At 39.5% G+C, this 20392-nt stretch overlaps 3 protein-coding genes across 3 annotated transcripts; 2 read left to right on the top strand and 1 right to left on the bottom strand.

Moving 5' to 3' along the window:
* Nucleotides 1–2456: 2456 nt before the first annotated feature.
* Nucleotides 2457–16635, bottom strand: LOC135080262 (activating signal cointegrator 1). The gene is made up of 16 exons (XM_063974948.1): nucleotides 16508–16635; nucleotides 16294–16418; nucleotides 15795–15980; nucleotides 14635–14753; nucleotides 14161–14309; nucleotides 11246–11409; nucleotides 10615–10787; nucleotides 8997–9168; nucleotides 8797–8950; nucleotides 8389–8546; nucleotides 8191–8344; nucleotides 7267–7388; nucleotides 4294–4390; nucleotides 3551–3648; nucleotides 2651–2734; nucleotides 2457–2550 (listed from the first exon to the last, which is right to left on the bottom strand). The coding sequence occupies exons 1-16, from the start codon at nucleotides 16573–16575 to the stop codon at nucleotides 2528–2530; spliced, it is 2046 nt and encodes a 681-aa protein (XP_063831018.1). The 5' UTR covers nucleotides 16576–16635; the 3' UTR covers nucleotides 2457–2527.
* A 1096-nt stretch (nucleotides 16636–17731) lies between these two features.
* On the top strand, nucleotides 17732–18641 carry LOC135079746 (NADH dehydrogenase [ubiquinone] iron-sulfur protein 5-like). The gene is made up of 3 exons (XM_063974355.1): nucleotides 17732–17821; nucleotides 17954–18175; nucleotides 18484–18641. The coding sequence occupies exons 2-3, from the start codon at nucleotides 17963–17965 to the stop codon at nucleotides 18571–18573; spliced, it is 303 nt and encodes a 100-aa protein (XP_063830425.1). The 5' UTR covers nucleotides 17732–17821; nucleotides 17954–17962; the 3' UTR covers nucleotides 18574–18641.
* Nucleotides 18642–19271: 630 nt separating this feature from the next.
* Nucleotides 19272–20392, top strand: LOC135079745 (NADH dehydrogenase [ubiquinone] iron-sulfur protein 5-like). Its single transcript, XM_063974354.1, has 2 exons — nucleotides 19272–19670; nucleotides 20252–20392. Exons 1-2 carry the CDS (start codon nucleotides 19446–19448, stop codon nucleotides 20339–20341), a joined length of 315 nt encoding a protein of 104 aa, XP_063830424.1. The 5' UTR covers nucleotides 19272–19445; the 3' UTR covers nucleotides 20342–20392.

The following is a 20392-nucleotide window of genomic DNA, read 5'->3' as shown; positions in this document are numbered from 1 at the left end:
TCAGGCCAAGAATTAGGCCCGCTAAGCTAAAGCAACAACCTAACTTGACCACTCCCAGTGTCACAACTGACTCAACAACCAGCGCGGTGCCCACAATCTCACCAACAGCTCCTACGATTATAAAAAAGAAGCTCGTCCGACGCCCTTTAACTACAGTGACTGACAGGATTGAAACTACCACGCAGGCTTACAAAGATTATGACAATAGCAAAGATTCGTCGATCATGAAAATTGCGAACCGACCACAATATCCGAAGATAGGGTCTACTGAAGAAATTCCAGACTTCAGCCATAAACAGGACGAGAAAGACACTCCAACTAGTGACGTAGACGTCAGCTTAGAATCGATAAAATCAAGCGCAGACGCAGCAAAATCATTTGCTTTCCACAAAGATGTTAAACCTATTGAAGCGAAATTGGAAACCACAACAGAATCATTCAGGGTAACCAACGAAGTAACTGAATCGACATCGACCAGTAGATCAGAGACAACATCAGGAAATATAGCTAAAATACAAAGGCCAAGACTGAAAAATAAGTTCAACCGTACAAGATTCAGTGTTAAAGATTATAGAAACCGATTGAGTTCCACGACCAGCACTACAGAAAGGTCGACTGAGTCAACTTCTAAACTTAGATTCCTTCACAGGAAAGCTACAACTGATTTCAACACTGAAAGTGAGACGACGACGGAAAGGAAAAAATTCATGCCCAAAGACCCACGACACAAAGTAGCGAATGGTTCAGAACTAAATGAAGAAATCGAAAAGGAGATACATTCGATAAGACATCCTTCAAGACAAAGGCAAACGACAACAACCACCGAGAACGCTGAATCCACCACTCAAAAAATATCATCAAGAATCAGAAACGGCATACGTAGACCAAAACCTACGGAAGAAACAACGGAGACTACAAGTCCGACCACAGTTCATAGCAAAAGACCGCAGAGGAAGAAGATAACTGATTCTGAGTTAGGAGAATCCGTTCAGGACATATCAGTGACTGACAGCACAGTTAACTACGACCACAAGAATGACATAACTTCAGAAAGGACTCGATCTGAGAGTGCGATTATGAAGATAGCTGACAAAAAGCACCATGACCACCATATAGAGCATCTGTTCGAGCACTCCAAACGGGTTTCTGACTTGACCCTTGCTGCTAGCAAGGACTACAACACCCCTGGTATGTTCAAAACTGTGTCTTCGAATAGCAGGAGAATACCAAACTACTTCACCATCGCCACCGATGACCCCATCCTGCCCATTGAGGCGTTCTTCCCTCAGCTGAACCAAAAGAAGGAATCGTAACGTTCCTTTTTAGTTAAGTTTGCAAAACCAAATCCTTTTTGACTGCCAAAGTAATTAAACTTCTCTAAGTTATTGTGCTAACTGGCTGTATTATATTTTAATGTGTTTATGTATTTCTATAGATGATATTTTTTGTATTATTACAAAAACTTTTTGATACTGGCTATGAAAACAAAAGTAGGTACAGTGAGCAGGGCAGCCAATCACAAAATTGTAGTATTTTAAACTTTACATTTTTAAAGTAGGGATTGAAATCAATAGACGAAAGTTATTTTGTGGTAAGTTGAAATGCTTGCATAATAATGAAAAAGATATTTATGAATATTGAATAGTGTCACAATTTTCATAAATATTATAAATCTGGGCTAAAGTATGCAGGATAATACTTCAATCTTTTACAAGACTGGCATATATTTGCCACTATATTTTTTATTATGAAATTAAATTAAAGAATGAGCTTTATTGCAGTAAAATGGTTTAAATTGTAGTAAGAATAAATGAAGTGTAGTAACTTATTAAGTACGCTTTTTTTAAGACTTAAAAGAATGTTATTTTCCAATAGCAGTAGTTATTTTCTATCGAACACTAGTTTATTTATTTAACAAGATTATTTTTAAGTAGGTACTTAAACTGTCCATTTTTTTTAAATAGGGCTTATTACTGCAATCTTATCCCGTCAGAGTGCAGCACTAGCAAAATTAGTTTTTAACAATAAGTGTCATTCAAAAGGTTATTAAATTACATTACAATTTGATTTTAAAATACAGAAAATACTTAAATACAAAATGCATCAGTGCAACGTTTAAATTTGATTCGATTTTCCATTATTATTACCTATTTGTTGGGAATAAATACAACTTGACGCATCAAGACGGTTAGTTAGTGGCGCCCTCTGCGTAGTTTTGCGTAATATTCCCTATTGCTATGGCTCTCTTTACATAATATTTCTAAGAGTTGTTACTATTGTTATTAGTTTATAAGATAATCGTGTATTTGTGATGTATGATTGGCCAAGTAACGCGGTTTTAACCGCAACAATTGAACTATATAATGTGCGGCTGCTTTTGTGTGTGTAGCGATAGCGAGTGAACGGAACTAAATATTTATGTAAAACCTTAGTTGTTAACTGTGTAAATAAACGACTTTCATAACAATTTATGTGCTTTATTTATGAAAAAACAAACGCTTAGGAATATACTGAACTGGGACATATTTCACTGAAATTGTTGCCACTGGTCTGTAAATATGAAATACATTTTAGAAAATCTTTTGATTGATGGTTATTCTAATATGGAATAAAAAATTAACGCAAAATAAATAAATTGGTGTATATTAACCGGCATTGGCCTCCCCTGCTTGTATCTTGCTCATCTTCTGGATGCATTTCATGGCGGCGTGGTGGATAGTCTTGTCCAGTGCATCTGTCAAACAAATAATAAAAAATAAAATAAAACGGATTCAGGTATTTATATTGTCTAAAGTCTGTTCGCCGAGAGTTGATAAAAAAAATTAAATATCAGATGTTCTAAACTCATTATAAATTGCGGCCCGCTAATTATTTTTGTCGATATAATGAAAAAGTTGGTAGATTTTCATTATTATCTCTTTTAAATTTACGGGAATCATTCCGGTTAGGGCATACGTGGGGATACGGATCAAACACGTGGCGTCCATGTGTTGGATAAAAAGTATTTCATTATTATCAAGTGGCTTATAGTGTACCCCAATGTTGGGCAAAGCTCTACCCACTGTCATACCATTCATTTCGGTCTTACCATTCATTTCGGTCTTATGTAAAATAAATCTATTCCGTTTCACACATTGCGTTTCACACATTGCGGCCCGCCGGCCGGGGCGCTTGACGACAGCTGCGTGGCTCGTACCATGGTACTCAGTGCGCGTTGTGACAAACGACGCCCGCCATACAGAATGCGATAATTAAGCGACAGTCGCTATTGCAAGACATTTCATAATATTTATCAACTCTCGGCGAACAGACTTTAGTACATAAAATTCAAGCTTAGTTTACTTTGTGACTAGATGGCGCAGCGCAGTATCAAGAATATTTAGGGCTGATTTTTCAATCTTCAGATATCTTTTAACTGAAGAACAACCTTGTCATTTTGACATTTTCCCATACTAAAACTGTCAATGTGCCAAACTTATTCTACAGTTAAAAGTTATCCGAAGATTGAAAAATCAGCCCTTAGTTAAATAACACTTGTAACTGTGCTTACATATTTTATGCTGTCCTTTGATTGGGAACCGGAGCCGCAAGCTGACGGGATTCGAACAAATGAACACGTACGGACTGTCACTCTCCCCATCTGGGTACCTGGGGAAATAACAAATTACAAGAACTACAAGTAATTCACTTTCCCACCCCAAGCAGCGTTATGCTCAGTTAAAAATACATATATTAAAAGGTTAATATTGCTATTTTATAAGACGAACGTCACCTCAGATGGGAATCAAACTAATGGCCTTGGTCTAACTGAGCTACGGAGTTATAAGTTCCATAATATTTTAAACTAATATGTTGGTTTTTTTACTATATTTTTTTTTACTTTATAGTAAAAAATAAAATTTTTATAACGGTATATAAGATATTTACCCTCCCGACGCCGTTTCAACTCGGTATATTGTGCAAATGCGGGTGGGTGAAGAAAATTCATCGGAGCAGACTACGCCGCATCTCTTCAGTCTGCCCGCGACCATGACTGGTGCAACCGAGTTGAAACGTCGGGAGGGTAAATATTTTATTTACCGCTATAAAAGTTTTGTTGTAAACTCCCGTGAAGTGATAATTTTTTAGGTTTCATTCTATTTACATAATACCAGACATCCAAACTTTCGCATTTATAATATTAGTAGGATGTGTATTTTACGCCGTAGATCAGCGGCATATTTTTTTGACTTCGACACATGTCTCTGACGTCTGTCTCTCCATTATAGGTAGGTGGGTAACATAGGTGCTCACTTCTTCTGGTAGTCCTCCTGTGGCAGGCAGTCGTCGACGGTGACGCAGCCCAGCAGGCAGCCCGTCGGGTAGAAAGACGGGAACTGCAGCTGCTTCTCTGGAGTGCAATATTTAACGTTATAGCACAGAATAATAATAAGTACTTCGTACAGAAGATTTTCTTCGCGAAAGTATTTAAAAAAATGTTAACAATATGGTGTAATTTAGCTTGTCTCAAGAGTCGAGCACCATTTTGTTGACAAACGTCAGTGATCGGTACTGCGCCGAAGATATAGGGCTGACTTCGGTAAAATGATGTGTGACGTGAGGTGCCAAACTGCGGAAAATGGCGGAGGAAATACACGAATAAGCATGAATTATATTTTGTGTTTCTAATATTATTCAGGCAGTTAAAAAATACTGCACAGTATTAATTACACCACCGTTTTTACATATTATTATTGCTAATTGTCTTTACAATGCAAATGGGTGAAGAATACATGCGTGCGTCAATACTCGCTCGTGATTGTCCTGTCGATTAGGTATCTCAGGAGGGGTAGTCGCGCGTGTTTTGTTTTCGATGCAAACTGGCGGAGATGAACAGGCCTGGTTATAGTTCTTGCAACTCACGAAGGCGAGTGAGCTTTGCTTGTGTGTGTACACACGGCCACACTGTTAAGTATCCATTTCCGTTTTTGCTCTCGCTCTCATGAAATGGTGATTCTTTGCGATAGAACGAGACGACATGACAGGCAATGGATAGTTAACACTGTTGCCGATGGTACATGCACATAACGATAGTGTAATTTTTTTTTTTTTTTTTTTTTTCTATTTATTTGGCACAAAAACAGTCATTACAAATATCACTTCTAAACAAAAATAGTAACTAAGAAAAAAGACAACGAGTGCCCAAAAGTAACAATTAAATGAACAGATAGGTTACAAGACAATAATATTTCTAAAGTTTAAGTACATCCATGATAGGTTTATAAGTTTACAATGGTATTTAAACTAAAGGTGTGCAAGTGCATATTCGAGAAAAACTAAACAATTATCGACTCTTTTTTAATCATTAAATTACAAAAGTTGTTTGGTGAGCTTGGACTTAATTGTGTTTATGGAATTATTAAATAAATCTATGTTGGAAAATTCAGTGTTGTACATATTAAGGCAGCGAGTAATGTAGTTATTTCGAGTATAATTTTTACGAGATAATGGTGGCACAAACATTTTAATGGTACGTGAGGAGCGTGCAGGCAAACGAGTTTTGACAACAAAATTTATTTTCGATAATAAGTTCGGGGAGTCTACATGGGAGTTCAATAATTTAAAAAGAAATACTAGATCAAATTGTTTTCGACGGTTCTGTAGGGTAAGTAACTTGCGTGTTTTTAAAGAATCACAGTATGACACATCCGAGCTGTGGTTACTACGATAATTTAATACTTTTATAAATTTTCTTTGGATTTTCTCTATGCGATCAATATCCTGCTTGAAGTGAGGGTTCCAGATGGTACACCCGAAATCCAGTATTGAACGGACAAAACAAAAATACAGAATTTTAAAGGTAATCAATTTCTGGAAAGGTTTAGATATTCTGGTAATGAAACCTAGATTACGATAAGATCTTTGGATTATAGCATCTATGTGTGGTTTAAATGAGAGCTGACTATCCATTATTATGCCCAAATCACGAATTCTATCGACTCTATTTAAGACCATGTTATTTAAGTTGTAATTAAAAAGTAGGGGTTTCTTTTTTCGTGTATATGTTATCACAAAACATTTATCAGTATTTAAGAACAATTGGTTTTCTAAACAATATTTACTAAGAGAATCTAGATCAGACTGCAGTTTGTGACAGTCACCCACATCCTTAATGGTTCCGAATATTTTGGTGTCGTCTGCATATTGTAGGTGGTTGCAGTTACGCAAGATACTGCTCATGTCATTTATGTATATAGAAAACAGCACGGGACCAAGGTGCGATCCCTGGGGCACACCCGATGGGATTGGTAGAAAGCTTGAGCAGTACCCTTTAATACAGACAGCTTGACTTCGATTTCTGATGTAAGAATCGAGCCATCTCAGCAAGTTACCATGCACACCGAAACTCCAAAGCTTCTTGATTAATAGATTGTGACTAATTTTATCAAAAGCCTTGGAGAAATCGGTATACACAGCATCAACTTGAGTGTCCTTATCCATCGCATCTAGAATAAAATCTGTAAAGGTAACCATGTTAGAATCTACACTGCGTGATTTAATAAAACCATGTTGTTTATCAGAAATATGATTACGTATGGCATAGGAGAGTTGGGCTGTAACAATTTTCTCTAATATCTTGCCCAGTACGCACAACTTAGAAATTGGACGGTACTGTGTAATTAACTCTTTTTGTTTATTTTTAGGTATCGGCGTGATCAGAGCCCGTTTCCAAATACTAGGAAATACGCCTGAATTTAGAGAAGTTTGAAAGATTATAGTAATTGGTTTTAAAAGTTCATCAGCACAATTATGTATTAAATTGTAATGTCTATCAACACTTTTGAAATAGAAGAGTAGCGAGCCACCACACATGTAAAGCTCACTCGCCTTCGTAAATTACAACAACTATACTCATTATTTAAAAAAAAACTATTTTCTACTATTATATCACAATAATATAGTCTGAAAAGATAAATTGCCTTTTCCAATATTTCAAAAATATATCCCTTTTTTTCTGTCGAGAAAAAACCTCTCGTCAGAAGAGCAGGGCCTACCCACTAAAATCCGACGGTGTCAGGCTCCTAGCTTAGCTAGGAGCTGACACTGTCAGCTCCTTTAATTTAGAACAATAATTCGCGGCTACGTTGCCAATGAAACGTTGATTGATGACATTCGTTTGTGGCTCCGTTCCAGACTATGGCTCGCTCGCTCTGGAGCAAGCCTCTTCAACTTCGAGGGGAATGGTGAATCCCTTAGGTAAAATATACTCTCCTTGCCCTTTATTACCTGGATACAGCACACGGTATTGGTTCTCCAGCGCCCGTATTGTGTCTTGATCGGGCGGCTTAGCGGTGGAAGCGATCCACAATCGCCCGCGGTGACTGCTATACCACGTGCGGCCCTCGTGCCTGCAACGCAATGGAGCACTTCTTGAAGACTGTCAGTTAGCTTGATTCAATGTCGTAGATAGGTCTTATTGTGAGAAGACTATTTGACACCATTCCTCAATAATTGTAGAGTGGGGGGCGTTGTCGCTGTCTGAGCGGTTATTTTAGAAAACCTTTTAAACTCTCAACATAATTCAATGCATAATCTCTAAAAATTGGATTCAAATTGAATTTTAAAATTAAAAGTTAGATTACTAGTAGTAGTAGTACTAGTAGACATTTTTGATACAGCTCATTTCCTGAAGCTCTGAATCCTGGACTCTTGGAGCTTGGGACAGAGACGGCGCCTTCAGTACTGCCGCGTACATTTGCCCTTCGCCTTGTAAAGACAGACACATTGTTTCTTGGCTTCCATACTCACATCTTGATCCCGTCCACGAGCAGCGAGGCCCAGGGCTGGTGCATGGAGAGGCAGCGGCCCGTGTCGCTCATTTCCTGAAACTTTGGGTCCTGGACTCTCGTTGCTTGGGACAGAGACGGCGCCTTCAGTACTGCCGCGTACATTTGCCCTTCGCCTTGTAAAGACACACATCTTTTTTGTTTCTTAGCTTTCATACTCACATCTTGATCCCGTCCACGAGCAGCGAGGCCCAGGGCTGGTGCATGGAGAGGCAGCGGCCCGTGTCGCTCATCTCTTGAAGCTCTGGATCCTGAACTCTCGTTGCTTGGGGCAAAAACGGCGCCTTCAGTACTGCCGCGTACATTTGCCCTTCACCTTGTAAAGACAGACACATCTTTTTTGTTTCTTAGCTTTCAAACTCACATCTTGATCCCGTCCACGAGCAGCGAGGCCCATGGCTGGTGCATGGAGAGGCAGCGGCCCGTGTCGCTCATCTCTTGAAGCTCAGGATCCTGAACTCTTGGAGCTTGGGACAGAGACGGCGATTTCACTGCAGCTACATACCCTTGCCCTTCGCCTTATAAAGACAGACACATCTTTTTTTTTTCTAGGCTTCCATACTCACATCTTGATCCCGTCCACGAGCAGCGAGGCCCAGGGCTGGTGCATGGAGAGGCAGCGGCCTGTATCGCTCATTTCTTGCAGTTCTGGATCCTGAACTCTTGGAGCTTGGGACAGAGACGCCGCCTTCAGTACTGCCACGTACACTTGCCCTTCGCCTTGTTAAGACCGACACATATTTTTTGTTTCTTGGCTTTCATACTCACATCTTGATCCCGTCTACGAGCAGCGAGGCCCACGGCTGGTGCATGGAGAGGCAGCGGCCCGTGTCACTCATCTCTTGAAGCTCTGGGTCCTGAACTCTTGGAGCTTGGGACAGAGACGGCGCCTTCAGTACTGCCGCGTACATTTGCCCTTCGCCTTATAAAGACAGACACATCTTTTTTGTTTCTAGGCTTCCATACTCACATCTTGATCCCGTCCACGAGCAGCGAGGCCCAGGGCTGGTGCATGGAGAGGCAGCGGCCCGTGTCGCTCATCTCTTGAAGCTCTGGGTCCTGGACTCTCGTTGCTTGGGACAGAGACGGCGCCTTCAGTACTGCCGCGTACATTTGCCCTTCGCCTTGTAAAGACAGACGCATCTTTTTTGTTTCTTAACTTTCATACTCACATCTTGATCCCGTCCACGAGCAGCGAGGCCCAGGGCTGGTGCATGGAGAGGCAGCGGCCCGTGTCGCTCATCTCTTGAAGCTCTGGATCCTGAACTCTTGGAGCTTGGGACAGAGATGGCGCCTTCATCACCGCCGCCGCGTAACCTTGCCCTTCGACGGCTGAGTCAAACTGTAAGACAAATCACATAGGAGTGGAATGAAGACATATAGACGACATTCATTGGTTGGGTTATTATGGCGGTCAAGCTGTAGATCCTGGCTACACAGGAGTTGCAGTGGTGGGAACGAGAGGTGGGAATAGTCCCGTTATATGGACGACCGCACTACTTCTATTCCGAGAAATATAGGACCAACACAGCAAAATATTGCTGTTTGACATCAACGGAGTTTGTTAGTTTTGTTACGCAACGATGTTGTCTTTTAATTATTTTTTTTCTCGAACAAGGATTAGAATACTTAAACGAATTATGTTGGAAAACACCGTTTTGTCTTCACATTGACCAGAGTGGTAATTGATCTCGGGACTACAGAGCTGGTGACACCTTAAAAGCTGGTGTGTATGTCGCAGTAAGATAGATAAAGCCGTAATATAGTTATATCCCTAGGGATATACGTCACTCAACGCCGGAAGTGGACAAAAAATAAAAACTTAATTTTAGTGGTAGGTACAATTTAAATTTTTGGCTCTTCTATTTTAAAAGGCTGCCGTCCCCTAAAGGGGGCATGTTTTCTGTACTGTACCTGCAAGAGACTAGCGTTGACCCCCGGCGCGATGTCCCTGCCGTCATCTGTACCCAGCAGCCCGGGGTCAATGAACCTGGGGGGCGCGCTGGCATCGCTGCCGTCTACGTCATAGTCTATGGTGTTGTCTTAAAGAAGGAGTATTGTGCTAAAGATTGCAGGTTCGATCTTCGCAACATACAGACATGGCGCTGGGGATAATTATTTACTTAAGAACAATAGATAAGTATGTGTTCGGGACTAATCCCACTTCTCACCTCTCTTGAGGTAATTATTTACTTAAAGACAAAAGATAAGTATGTGTTCGGGACTAATCCCACTTCTCACCTCTCTTTCCCACCACTGCAACTCCTATGAGTTGTGTAAATATGAGGTAGGTATGTAGCCCATGCAGGATCGGTCTTCGTGGAAATCCTTGGGGGAGGCCTTTGTCCAGCAGTGGACGTCTTTCGGCTGAAACGATGTAGCCCATACAGTTACCATTCTTTCGCCAATCCCTTTCCTTCCCTGGAATCCCGCGCTCCAACCGCGCCGCACTGCAACTGCCGAAATACAAACGAGGCGGCGCGGGTGCGGGACAGAAGCGGCGCGAACGCGGACCCGCGCTGTTGTATTACTATGGCGGCCATATTAGCATGACACACCGGACGCAGGGCGGTAGCAGCGCGTTGAAAGCGGTTTTCGATTATTTAAATTTTTGACAACCGCCGGCGTTGCAACTGCTTTGAAACTGCGCTGCTTTCAGTGTGCCTCAGCCGCGCTGCAACTGACCCGCACTGCTTCTAACCCGCGATCTGTGGAAGCCTTAAATGTGAGGTAGGTATGTAGCCCATACAGTTACCATTCCTTTCCTTCCCTGGAATGACACACGTACCTGCAGCAGACTAGCGTTGACCCCCGGCGCGACGTCCCTGCTACCATCTGTACCCAACAGCGCGTGGTTGATGAACCCGGGAGGCGCTGTGGCCCCGCTACCGCCGCTCATCTCCCGGATCTTATCCTCGTCTACGTCATAGTCTATGGTGTTGTCTTCCACCACTTGACGACCTGGACAAATAAATTTAGTTAAACAAAATTTAGTTATTTGGTAATTTTTCCTCCATGGAGAAGCTCTTGGCAAAATAAATATAATTCATCTAGGATTTAGGAAGGACCAATTGCAAGAGGTCAAATATATTTTGGTTTTTCAGTTTCTTTTTATTCATATTGTCAAATTGTTTTCAAGATTTGGAGTTAAGCCAGTGAATGCATGAATGAATAACGCCCGTATTCACAAACATATGAGATCTCACAGTGCGCGTGGACGCATAGGGTGACACATGAACTAATCACAGAGCTCTATTCAACGCTGTGCGTTCGATTTTTTGCTTCACATAAACAAACGATGCTTCGTTTGTTTTTACTTTTAGATTAATTAGTGAATAAGACCCTTTTAATAAACAATGAAAGAGTATTACAAAGAACATTAGTTTTTCTAGGCTAGTACAACTTTAAATGAGACTTACCGGCAAAATCAAAGGTCATCTTCTTAGCCAAACGCGAGACGTGTTTCTTCTCGTGGAGAGTCTGCTGATACTTCTCAAGTTTCTCCTTCTCAGCAGCGTTGAGCCACACGCTGTTCGCACTGAAATAGTCGCTGTCGTCGTCGGTAACGTGCGTGCGGCGCTCGCTGGAGAAAGAAAGAGACCATGTTATGAGACAATAATCTAAATATAAAAGCGAAAGGTGACACTGACTGGCTGGCTGACCCACTCATCACGAAATCTCAGAAACTACAAGTGCTAGGAGTCTCAAATTTTGCATGGGAGTTCCTTTTAGAACGTAGGCGCTAAGACGGATTTTGCAAAATTCAGCCCCTAAGGAGGTAAAACGGGATCCACGCGTACGAAGTCGCGGGCGGCCGCTAGTTGATTCTTTAGTTTTACCAGTGCAGCACACATTACTCTCCTAGGGTACACACACTGCTCTGCTTGGGTACATACACGTTTTTCTCATAGGGTACACATTGTTCTCCTAGGGTCCACACTGCTTGTGACTCTTTATCAGTTTAACCAGTTCTGGAGCACACATTGCTCTCCTAGGGTACACACACAACCCTGCTTGGGTACACGTTATTCTCGTAGGGTACACATTGTTATCCTAGGGTACACATTATTCTAGGGTACACACTATTCTCGCAGGGTCCACACTAGAGATGAAACGGATATCCGGTAACTATCCGGTAGGCCGGATATCCGGCCTAAATTTACTATCCGGCCGGATACCGGATAGTAGCTCACTATCCGGCCGGATACCGGATATTAAAAAACTACGACAATTTCCTATTAATAAAATAAAATACATTAATCTTTGAGGTAAATATCAATAAAATGGCTTATAATAATGGCGGCTTTTATTTAAAGTCCAAAAATTTTCAAAAAAGCCATATTATTATTAATAGTAAGGCCTTTCAAAAACTAATTTCTTTTTCTGAGCTATTCACTCTAGTGACAAATACATAAATATTAATTATCTGTTAATGTCGAAATATTGCCAAATAAAATTAGTGATGTACAAGGCTTGAGGCTTCCGAGTCCTTTTGCCGAGAGCTCAGAGTCGTTTACAGGGCTCGCCTCGTTTGTATGAAGCTCGACGACTCGGAAGTCTTTTTTAGATTTCGAGCCTTTTTCGGGGCTCGCCTCGTTTGTATGAAGCTTGGAGTCTTTCGCAGACCTCGAGCCTTTTTGAAAGCCCAGTTAACTTTTGTGTTAAGATCGTTCTATTTAATAAAACTGCAGAAATTCTGATACCTACAATAAAATACATATTTGAAAAACGTTTTTCACAAAAGGACACAAATCAAATAATGACTAAATACGATTAGAATTATAACTTTTCCCAACAAAATAAAATATAAGTAAATTTTAAGAATCTTATAACAAAAATCAATGTAGGTGATGTTTTTTTATTTTTTTCGAAGATTTGAGCTCTTTTGAAGGTTCGAGCTCTTTAGAAGGCTCGAGCTCTTTTAAAGCCTCGAGGCATGGCTCAGAGAGCTCGCAGCTCGGCTAAGCTCGGGGCACCGAGCCTACCGAGCTCACTGAGTCTTGCCATTCCGCCTCGAGTCTTGTACTATCACTAAATAAAATAGGCGATCTTTTTTTCACTGATGATGGTCTGATGACATGATGTAGTTCAGTCAAATTATGCAGCAAGTAAACTAATTTAATTTTCGTTATTCAATCACACACTCACGATGGCAACCGAAATCGCCCGAATTGATCTGCCCCCTAGACAAGTGGCACAATCTGACATTCTATTCGGACGGATTCGATTTTTAAAAAGTTTGTCTAGTCTACTAATAGACCCACTGGTCGCGTTCGAAGCACCTGTGCGGCGCTAAACTCGTCACGACATGCAACGAGACAATGGGCCAACTATCCGGCCGCCGGATATCCGGCTATCCGGCCTAGCAGCTGGCCGGATATCCGGTATCCGGCCAAACAACTATCCGTTTCATCTCTAGTCCACACTGCTTATATGGGGTACACACACTGCTCTGCTTGGGTACACGATTTTCTCATAGGGTTCACACTGTTTTCCTAGGGTCCACACATTTGGGGGACCTTCATTGGTTGGGTTTTTATTGGCGGTCAAGCTGTAGATCTTGACTATACAAGATTTGACGCGGTGGGAACGAGAGGTGGGAAATGGGAATATTCCCGTTACCTGGTCCGGTCGTACTCTAGCAGTCGGTCTCTATGGCTGAGCGCAGCCTGCCAGCCCTGCGGCCTCGCGCGCTCCATTAAGCTCTCCTTCAGCTTAGCGCTGGCTTTGGTCTTCAAGTTCAGCTCTTTCTGCTCTCCTGGGGTACACACTGCTATCGTGGGGTACATGCTATACTATGTACCTACTATAAGGAGCCTACCTGGTCCGGTCGTACTCCAGCAGCCGGTCTCTATGACTGAGTGCGGCTTGCCAGCCCTGCGGCCTCGCGCGCTCCATCAAGCTTTCCTTTAACTTAGCACTGGCTTTGGTCTTCAAGTTCAGCTCTTTCTGCTCTCCTGGGGTACACACTGCTATCGTGGGGTACACACTGCTATCGAGGGGTACATACTGCTATCGTGAGGTACACACTGCTATCGTGGGGTACACGCTATACTATATACCTACTATAATGAGCCTACCTGGTCCGGTCGTATTCTAGCAGTCGGTCTCTATGGCTGAGCGCAGCCTGCCAGCCCTGCGGCCTAGCACGCTCCATTAAGCTCTCCTTCAGCTTAGCACTGGCTTTGGTCTTCAAGTTCAGCTCTTTCTGCTCTTCTGGGGTACACACTGCTATCGTGGGGTACACACTGCTATCGAGGGGTACATACTGCTATCGTAGGGTACACACTGCTATCGTGGGGTACAGCTTTACTATGTACTACAAGGAGCCTACCTGGTCCGGTCGTACTCCAGCAGCCGGTCTCTATGGCTGAGCGCAGCCTGCCAGCCCTGCGGCCTCGCGCGTTCCATTAAGCTCTCTTTCAGCTTAGCACTGGCCTTGGTCTTTAAATTCAGTTCTTTCTGCTCTTCTGGAGTACACACCTGCAAACAATGTCGCAATTTTGTTAATAAGCTGGAGGATATGGTGTGAATTGAGAAATAAATAAATGATGATTTATTTGCATTTGAAAAAGAGCATATTTAAGATTGTTATAGTATCGTTAAGTTTAGCTTTTTCAGCCATTATAAACAAATATACATATAGTACTATTTGTATTTGCAAAATCATTCCTTCTGTATCTTTTTGGGGCCGAGGAAAAATTATATTACCTCCTTCAAATACATATTAGAAAATCCTCAAACCAATTATCAAGTAGATACTTACAGTGTGATTAGTATGTATGAAAGACATCCTGAAGGTACCTACCAAGTTGCCACAAAATAGACAGGGCCCTGAGCCCTCCTGTTTGCAGACAACACGGCCGCACTGCAAACAGTTGTTGATGAGCTCATGCTTCGATGCCTGACAGTCACAGTGGTTTCGACCTGCAATTAGACACATAGAATTCTTATATTAAAAGGAAGTAGCAATGTATTTACCTTTTTTCCAATTGGAATATACACTAGTAGGCTTCTGAAAGATATATGTTTTTCAAGCAGTGTATATGTTACGGTCAAAGTGATAAATGTGAAAATTATGAATAATCGCCGGTTATTATGAATAATTACCGCATGATTTGGTAAATGTGATTAATATGAGGTCATTTATGTGTGTATAAAACTAAATAGGCGGCTTAGGGGTGGCCCAAGGGCCACCCCCGCCGCACCTTAACCTATTTTTCACTTTAAATCCAAACATTATGTTATAGGCATCATGGAAAAGTAATATTATGCAAGAAACATTCCAAACTTATTATGCCAAATTATATTAATATATGATATCAAAACGTTTAAAAGTTTGGCTGTACACGAGCACGTACATAAGATGTTGTTCTCTTTTATGAAATTTGTTAGTACTAAGGTTGAATTATTAAATAATCACTGTTAAATGTGATTAATTTATCACTTTTACCGCGACTGTCGGTAATTATTCATAATAACCGGTTATTATTAATAATTTTCAATTTATCACATTAACCGTAACATATAATACAAGTTCTATGGTACGTGGTTGCAGTCACAAGACTGAAATTTTTAATGGAAAGATGTCAAAAGAAGAATCTGTTGCTTAAAACTATTTAACAACAAAAAATACATCAGAGCTACCATATTTAGCGTAGTTAAACTTACTTACTACTGGCTTACTTTAACTTTGACAAATGTAAAAAATCTGTAATCTCCATACAAATAGCACCGGTTATTGTTAAAGTTACAGTGAAAGTAAGTTGGTGCAACTCAGCCTTAGTGTTAAGAGCACTTTCACATTAGGGCGTTAGTAGCGCGACAGCAGCGCAGCAGTGGCGTTTTTATAATGTGAAGGCATGCATCAGCTGTCACATAGCATGAAATTTTCGGCAGCTCGTCTGCCGCGCGTTTGTCACGCTGCTAAATCGTCTAAATGTGAAAGCGCTCTAATTCAATGCGTACCTTTTAACAAAACAACCTGAGCATTTTTCCCCTCCTGGGAGTAAAGGTTGACAAACTTGGTTTTCTTCTTGGACTTGGCTTCTGGCTCAATCTCAGGAGGTGGTGCTTCCACCGACACAAAGTCTTGTGTTTTCTGCTGCTTGTTCTTCGATATTTTCTTTTTTTGCGGTCTTTGAATGGAATTTGCTAAAATGTAACAAATATTTATTGTTAGGATTATATTGAGAAGCTCATGGAAATACAGATAACATAAAAGACACCAACAAATTAAGAATCCTTTCATTAAGAAATAAGCTCTAAGGAGGTAATATCCAACAGAGAATCAAACAAACATGATGAAATAAAAAATATTTAGCAGATAGGTACATACAATTTCAGATAGCACAGTAAAATAAAGATTAATATACCTAGAGATTAATATACTGTAATTATTACTGACTAGTATTATTTACTGTGATTCATTTACTTAATTAAGACTATTTATATTCCATAAACTTACCTCTGGATGGGAATTTTCTTTTGACTAATTCAGACACAAAATTCTTGTGTTGTGGATTTTCGAAATCAAGAAGTGTCTTCAAATACTCGTTTAAATCACCCTCGTTTTCAATTGATAAAACATAGCTGAAAAAGAATAAAATTAAATCATTAGTTTTATTGAAGTTCTATGTACTACTGCTGGTATGCTATTATAGGTGAAAATATAATAAAACCTTATTAAATCTTCAGGAACTTGGAAGCCTAAGATTCTGGATAAACCTTCTGTTAACCATTGCTCCATTGTAGTGCATGCAGACTTGTAATTATTTAATTAAAATTTGAAAAACTTTTTCAACAAGTTCTACTAGACGAATCCACGCGCACGGTAATAATATCATACAGTATTGTAACTTCATATAAACAGACGGAACGCGAGCTTTCCTTCGAAATTCAAATCTCGGTATGCGCTCGACATGCAAAAGTCGGGGGTGTCGCGAATGTGCCACAGTAATAAACGGATGATGTGTTGTTTTTTAAACAGTAAGCGGTTATTTTTTTTATATAAAAATAATTATAACTACCTATTTATAAATATGTCAAGTAGTGCTGTTTGTGTTGTTTTTGGTTGCATGAATTCCTCAATAACGCACCCATAGATAATTATGAACTTAATTTAAATAAGTAAGAGTAGCAAACCTACGTATATCCATACACACTTACAAACTTTTGTATTTTTACTATTATTAGCATAATATTCCTTTTTATTCCTCCTTATCCATGTTTCTAAAAACACTATAAATATAATAATCAAGCATTATGTACGCCTAAGTCGAGGCGCATACATTTTACGGTTGCAAATTTATAAGATTTGTTATTATGTCTTAACACAAATATGTTGTTTTAATAGAATCTACTAATCACGAAACAACATGTATTTTTATCCTATTCCATTCACAAAGTATTTTGTTTGTCAAAATTAAATATAAAAATACAATCACAAGACTAGATAGAAATTCTAAGAAGGCAGATGTTATGAAAGTAGGGTCTGCAGGTGGGCAGCCCTATCGCATGTTGTCATTACGTGACGTACCGCGCGACTGTTGACATTTATTTCAAAAATATGGCCGAGTTGGAATACTGTATAGATAGTATTACCGTGCCACGCGTAAATGCACAGATATGGATCGTAAATGTGTCAAATGTCAATGTCAAAGTCAGTCGATCAATTACAGCTGATTTTGACATTCGTTAAAGCTTGAGAACAAAACGCTTTTACCAACAAAAATTAAAGTCAAGAGTTTGATCACGCTATTAATTCAAAAAACATGATATGCATTTATTTTAACGATAATTAAAGATATTATTTCTTGTACTAATGATTAACTTATATTTAGGTATTTTGATTTATATTAATTTGTTGTTATCGACCCATGTTGTCCTAGTATCGAACAAAACGAAAATGTCAAAAATTTTGACATTTTCAAATTAAAAAAAAAACAAAAAATTGTGGAGGAATTTTTTTTCAATTTTGGAATCTTTTGATTGTGGTAAGATTTCTTTAATTGTGATCTAAACGTATTCTATTAGCGTTCATTTGTTTCTATTAACTCTTCAGAAAACAAATCGTCAATAGCCAGTGTTTAATTTTGTTTACGTAATTATAACCTCTTTGGTTTTAGGGATAAACAATGTCGATCTCTCCGTTCCTCCGCAATCCAGTGTCGGACCTGACTGGTGGTCTGATCTCGCACCAGATGCTGGGAAGGTGCCAGAAGGAGGAGGCTCGCTACATGGAGTGCCTGGAGGTCTACGGGCTGGACCGCGGCCACAAAAAATGCGCTGAACTATTCGAAGACTTCGCTGAATGCCAGCAAATGACCAAACAATTCAAAAGATTTATTGTGAGTTTTTTCTACTATTATTACAGTATTATAGTGTTTGGAATCTTAGAAATATAATTTACCAACAAAATAATTTTGTTATTGTTAGCTAATATTCAAATTCATTGTTGTAAATAATACAATATTTCAGATATCATAATGATCTTGTACTTAATTAGAATCAAAATGGGAGGCTTTTACATCAGTTGTCTCTAAATACTTCTTCATTGATAAAATACACAGAGAGCAGAATAAAAGCTAAATTCAAAATCTCATTTTCTTTAAAACTTTCATTCAAAATTATATTTAATTGATTTTAACATTTTCAGGCTATGAGGACTGAACGCGACAGGCAAATTGCTGCAGGAAAACTAAAGGGAGATGAGAAGTACCTATCTCCAAAGATCGACAGCTTCTGAATAAATGTAGATCATGAATACTAGATTGTTTAAATATTTAAGTCAATAAATTTTGGGTTATCACACAATACTTGTTTTTATATATTAAGCAGCTAGATAATATTTTCAGGCACTTGTACTGTCTGGTTTACCTCTAGTAAGAATTTTTATTTGTAATTTGTATCATTTTTTTTTAACTTAGTAGGTACAAAGAAGAACGGTCACGCCCCATACAAAAAAAACCCAGACCCGACAGAAACGAGACATACCTCAGTTTTTTTGTCATGTCCTAATTAGTTAAATAATATATTTTTTATATTCGAAATCTATGTATAACACCAAAATATTACCCTTTGTTTTTGTTTAGGCGTTATACAAAAACTAATACAAAATGCTATTTTATCACCAAAATTGGTAAATGTATGTATCTAAATGTCTATTACAGCTGCTATGGAATGTATCTAGATGACCTGGAGATACAACCGGATTTTGTATAACGCCTAAACAAAAACAAAGGGTAATATTTTGGTGTTATACATAGATTTCGAATATAAAAAATATATAATTTAACTAATTAAGACATGACAAAAAAGCTGAGGTATGTCTCGTTTCTGTCGGGCCTGGGTCACAGATGACCGTTCTTCTTAACGTTTATACCTTGTCAATTTTTATATGGGGATTAACTTATTTTTTCTTTACCTAAACTTTCTTTAGACACCCTGTATAAAACGCGACTCTTCATGTCAACTAGAACTTATTCATAAAAAGTTTGCACTTTTATGTCAATTTACTATGTCAGATTTTCTCTTTGGTTCATAAATTTGTTATGACTTACGTCATCAAATAATAAAACCAGCTTTTTTATAATACGCATTACAATTTGTGGAAAAGGCATGTATAAAATAAATAGTATCTCGCCATTCCTGCGCTCCCCCATGACGGATATAACCGGGGGGGTTACATCTCATCAGCTCCTGGGGCGGTGTGCCAAGCAAGAAATGGAAATGATGGACTGCCTTGAAGCGTACGGGATGGACCGGGGCGTCAAGAAGTGCTCAGAACTGATTGACGATTTTTCTGAATGCCACAATTTGAATAAACAGTTCAAGAGGTTTGTGGTAAGAGAATACTACTTCTATATCACATTTTTATGACTGATATTTTATTCTATAGGCGATAATAGCTACAACCCGAACGAGTTAACTGCGCACCTCGCTGGAATGTGACGTCACGGCTGCCAGGTGCGCAGGTTTGTATGTAGGTAGTCCTTTCCACTCAAGCTCTAGGGAAAAAATCCCATGGGTTCTTTTCTTGTCTCCTAGGTCTGAAGAAGTGGTGTCCAATTTAAAAAAGTTCCTATGTATCGTTGCCCCTGTTCGCAATTCGTATATCTGAGACTTTGCCGTACTGAAATTTCAGGCACTTTGATCAGACAAAACTGGTGTACGCCAACAAGTGAAGCTAATTATTGAATAATGTTCATACAGTAGATTTGATTAACCAAATCTAAAATGAACCACTTAATTATTTCCATTTATTACTTAGGTATTGCTTGCTGCCTAAAATGCAGAGTAAGTTACCTTACGGTGGAGTTTATTTAGGGAAGGAACTTTCCTACTTCATCTAACCCTCTTTGTAGGAACTAATAAGGCTATATTTTAAATAATTGGTTAATCCAAAAGCTTCTGTAACATTTCAGGCGATACGCAGTGAACGTAACAGACAAATCGCTGCTGGGAAGCTGACAGGCGATAACAAGTATGTAACGCCCAAAATTGATAGCTTCTGACGATTTTTGTCTGTTAGTCCATAACAAACTTCTAATATATGATCAAAACCT

Source organism: Ostrinia nubilalis, chromosome 17 (assembly GCF_963855985.1).
Source record: "Ostrinia nubilalis chromosome 17, ilOstNubi1.1, whole genome shotgun sequence".
NCBI lineage: Eukaryota > Metazoa > Arthropoda > Insecta > Lepidoptera > Crambidae > Ostrinia > Ostrinia nubilalis.
The sequence above is the reverse complement of the archived record's forward strand: the minus strand, read 5'-3'. Positions and strand labels throughout refer to the sequence as shown.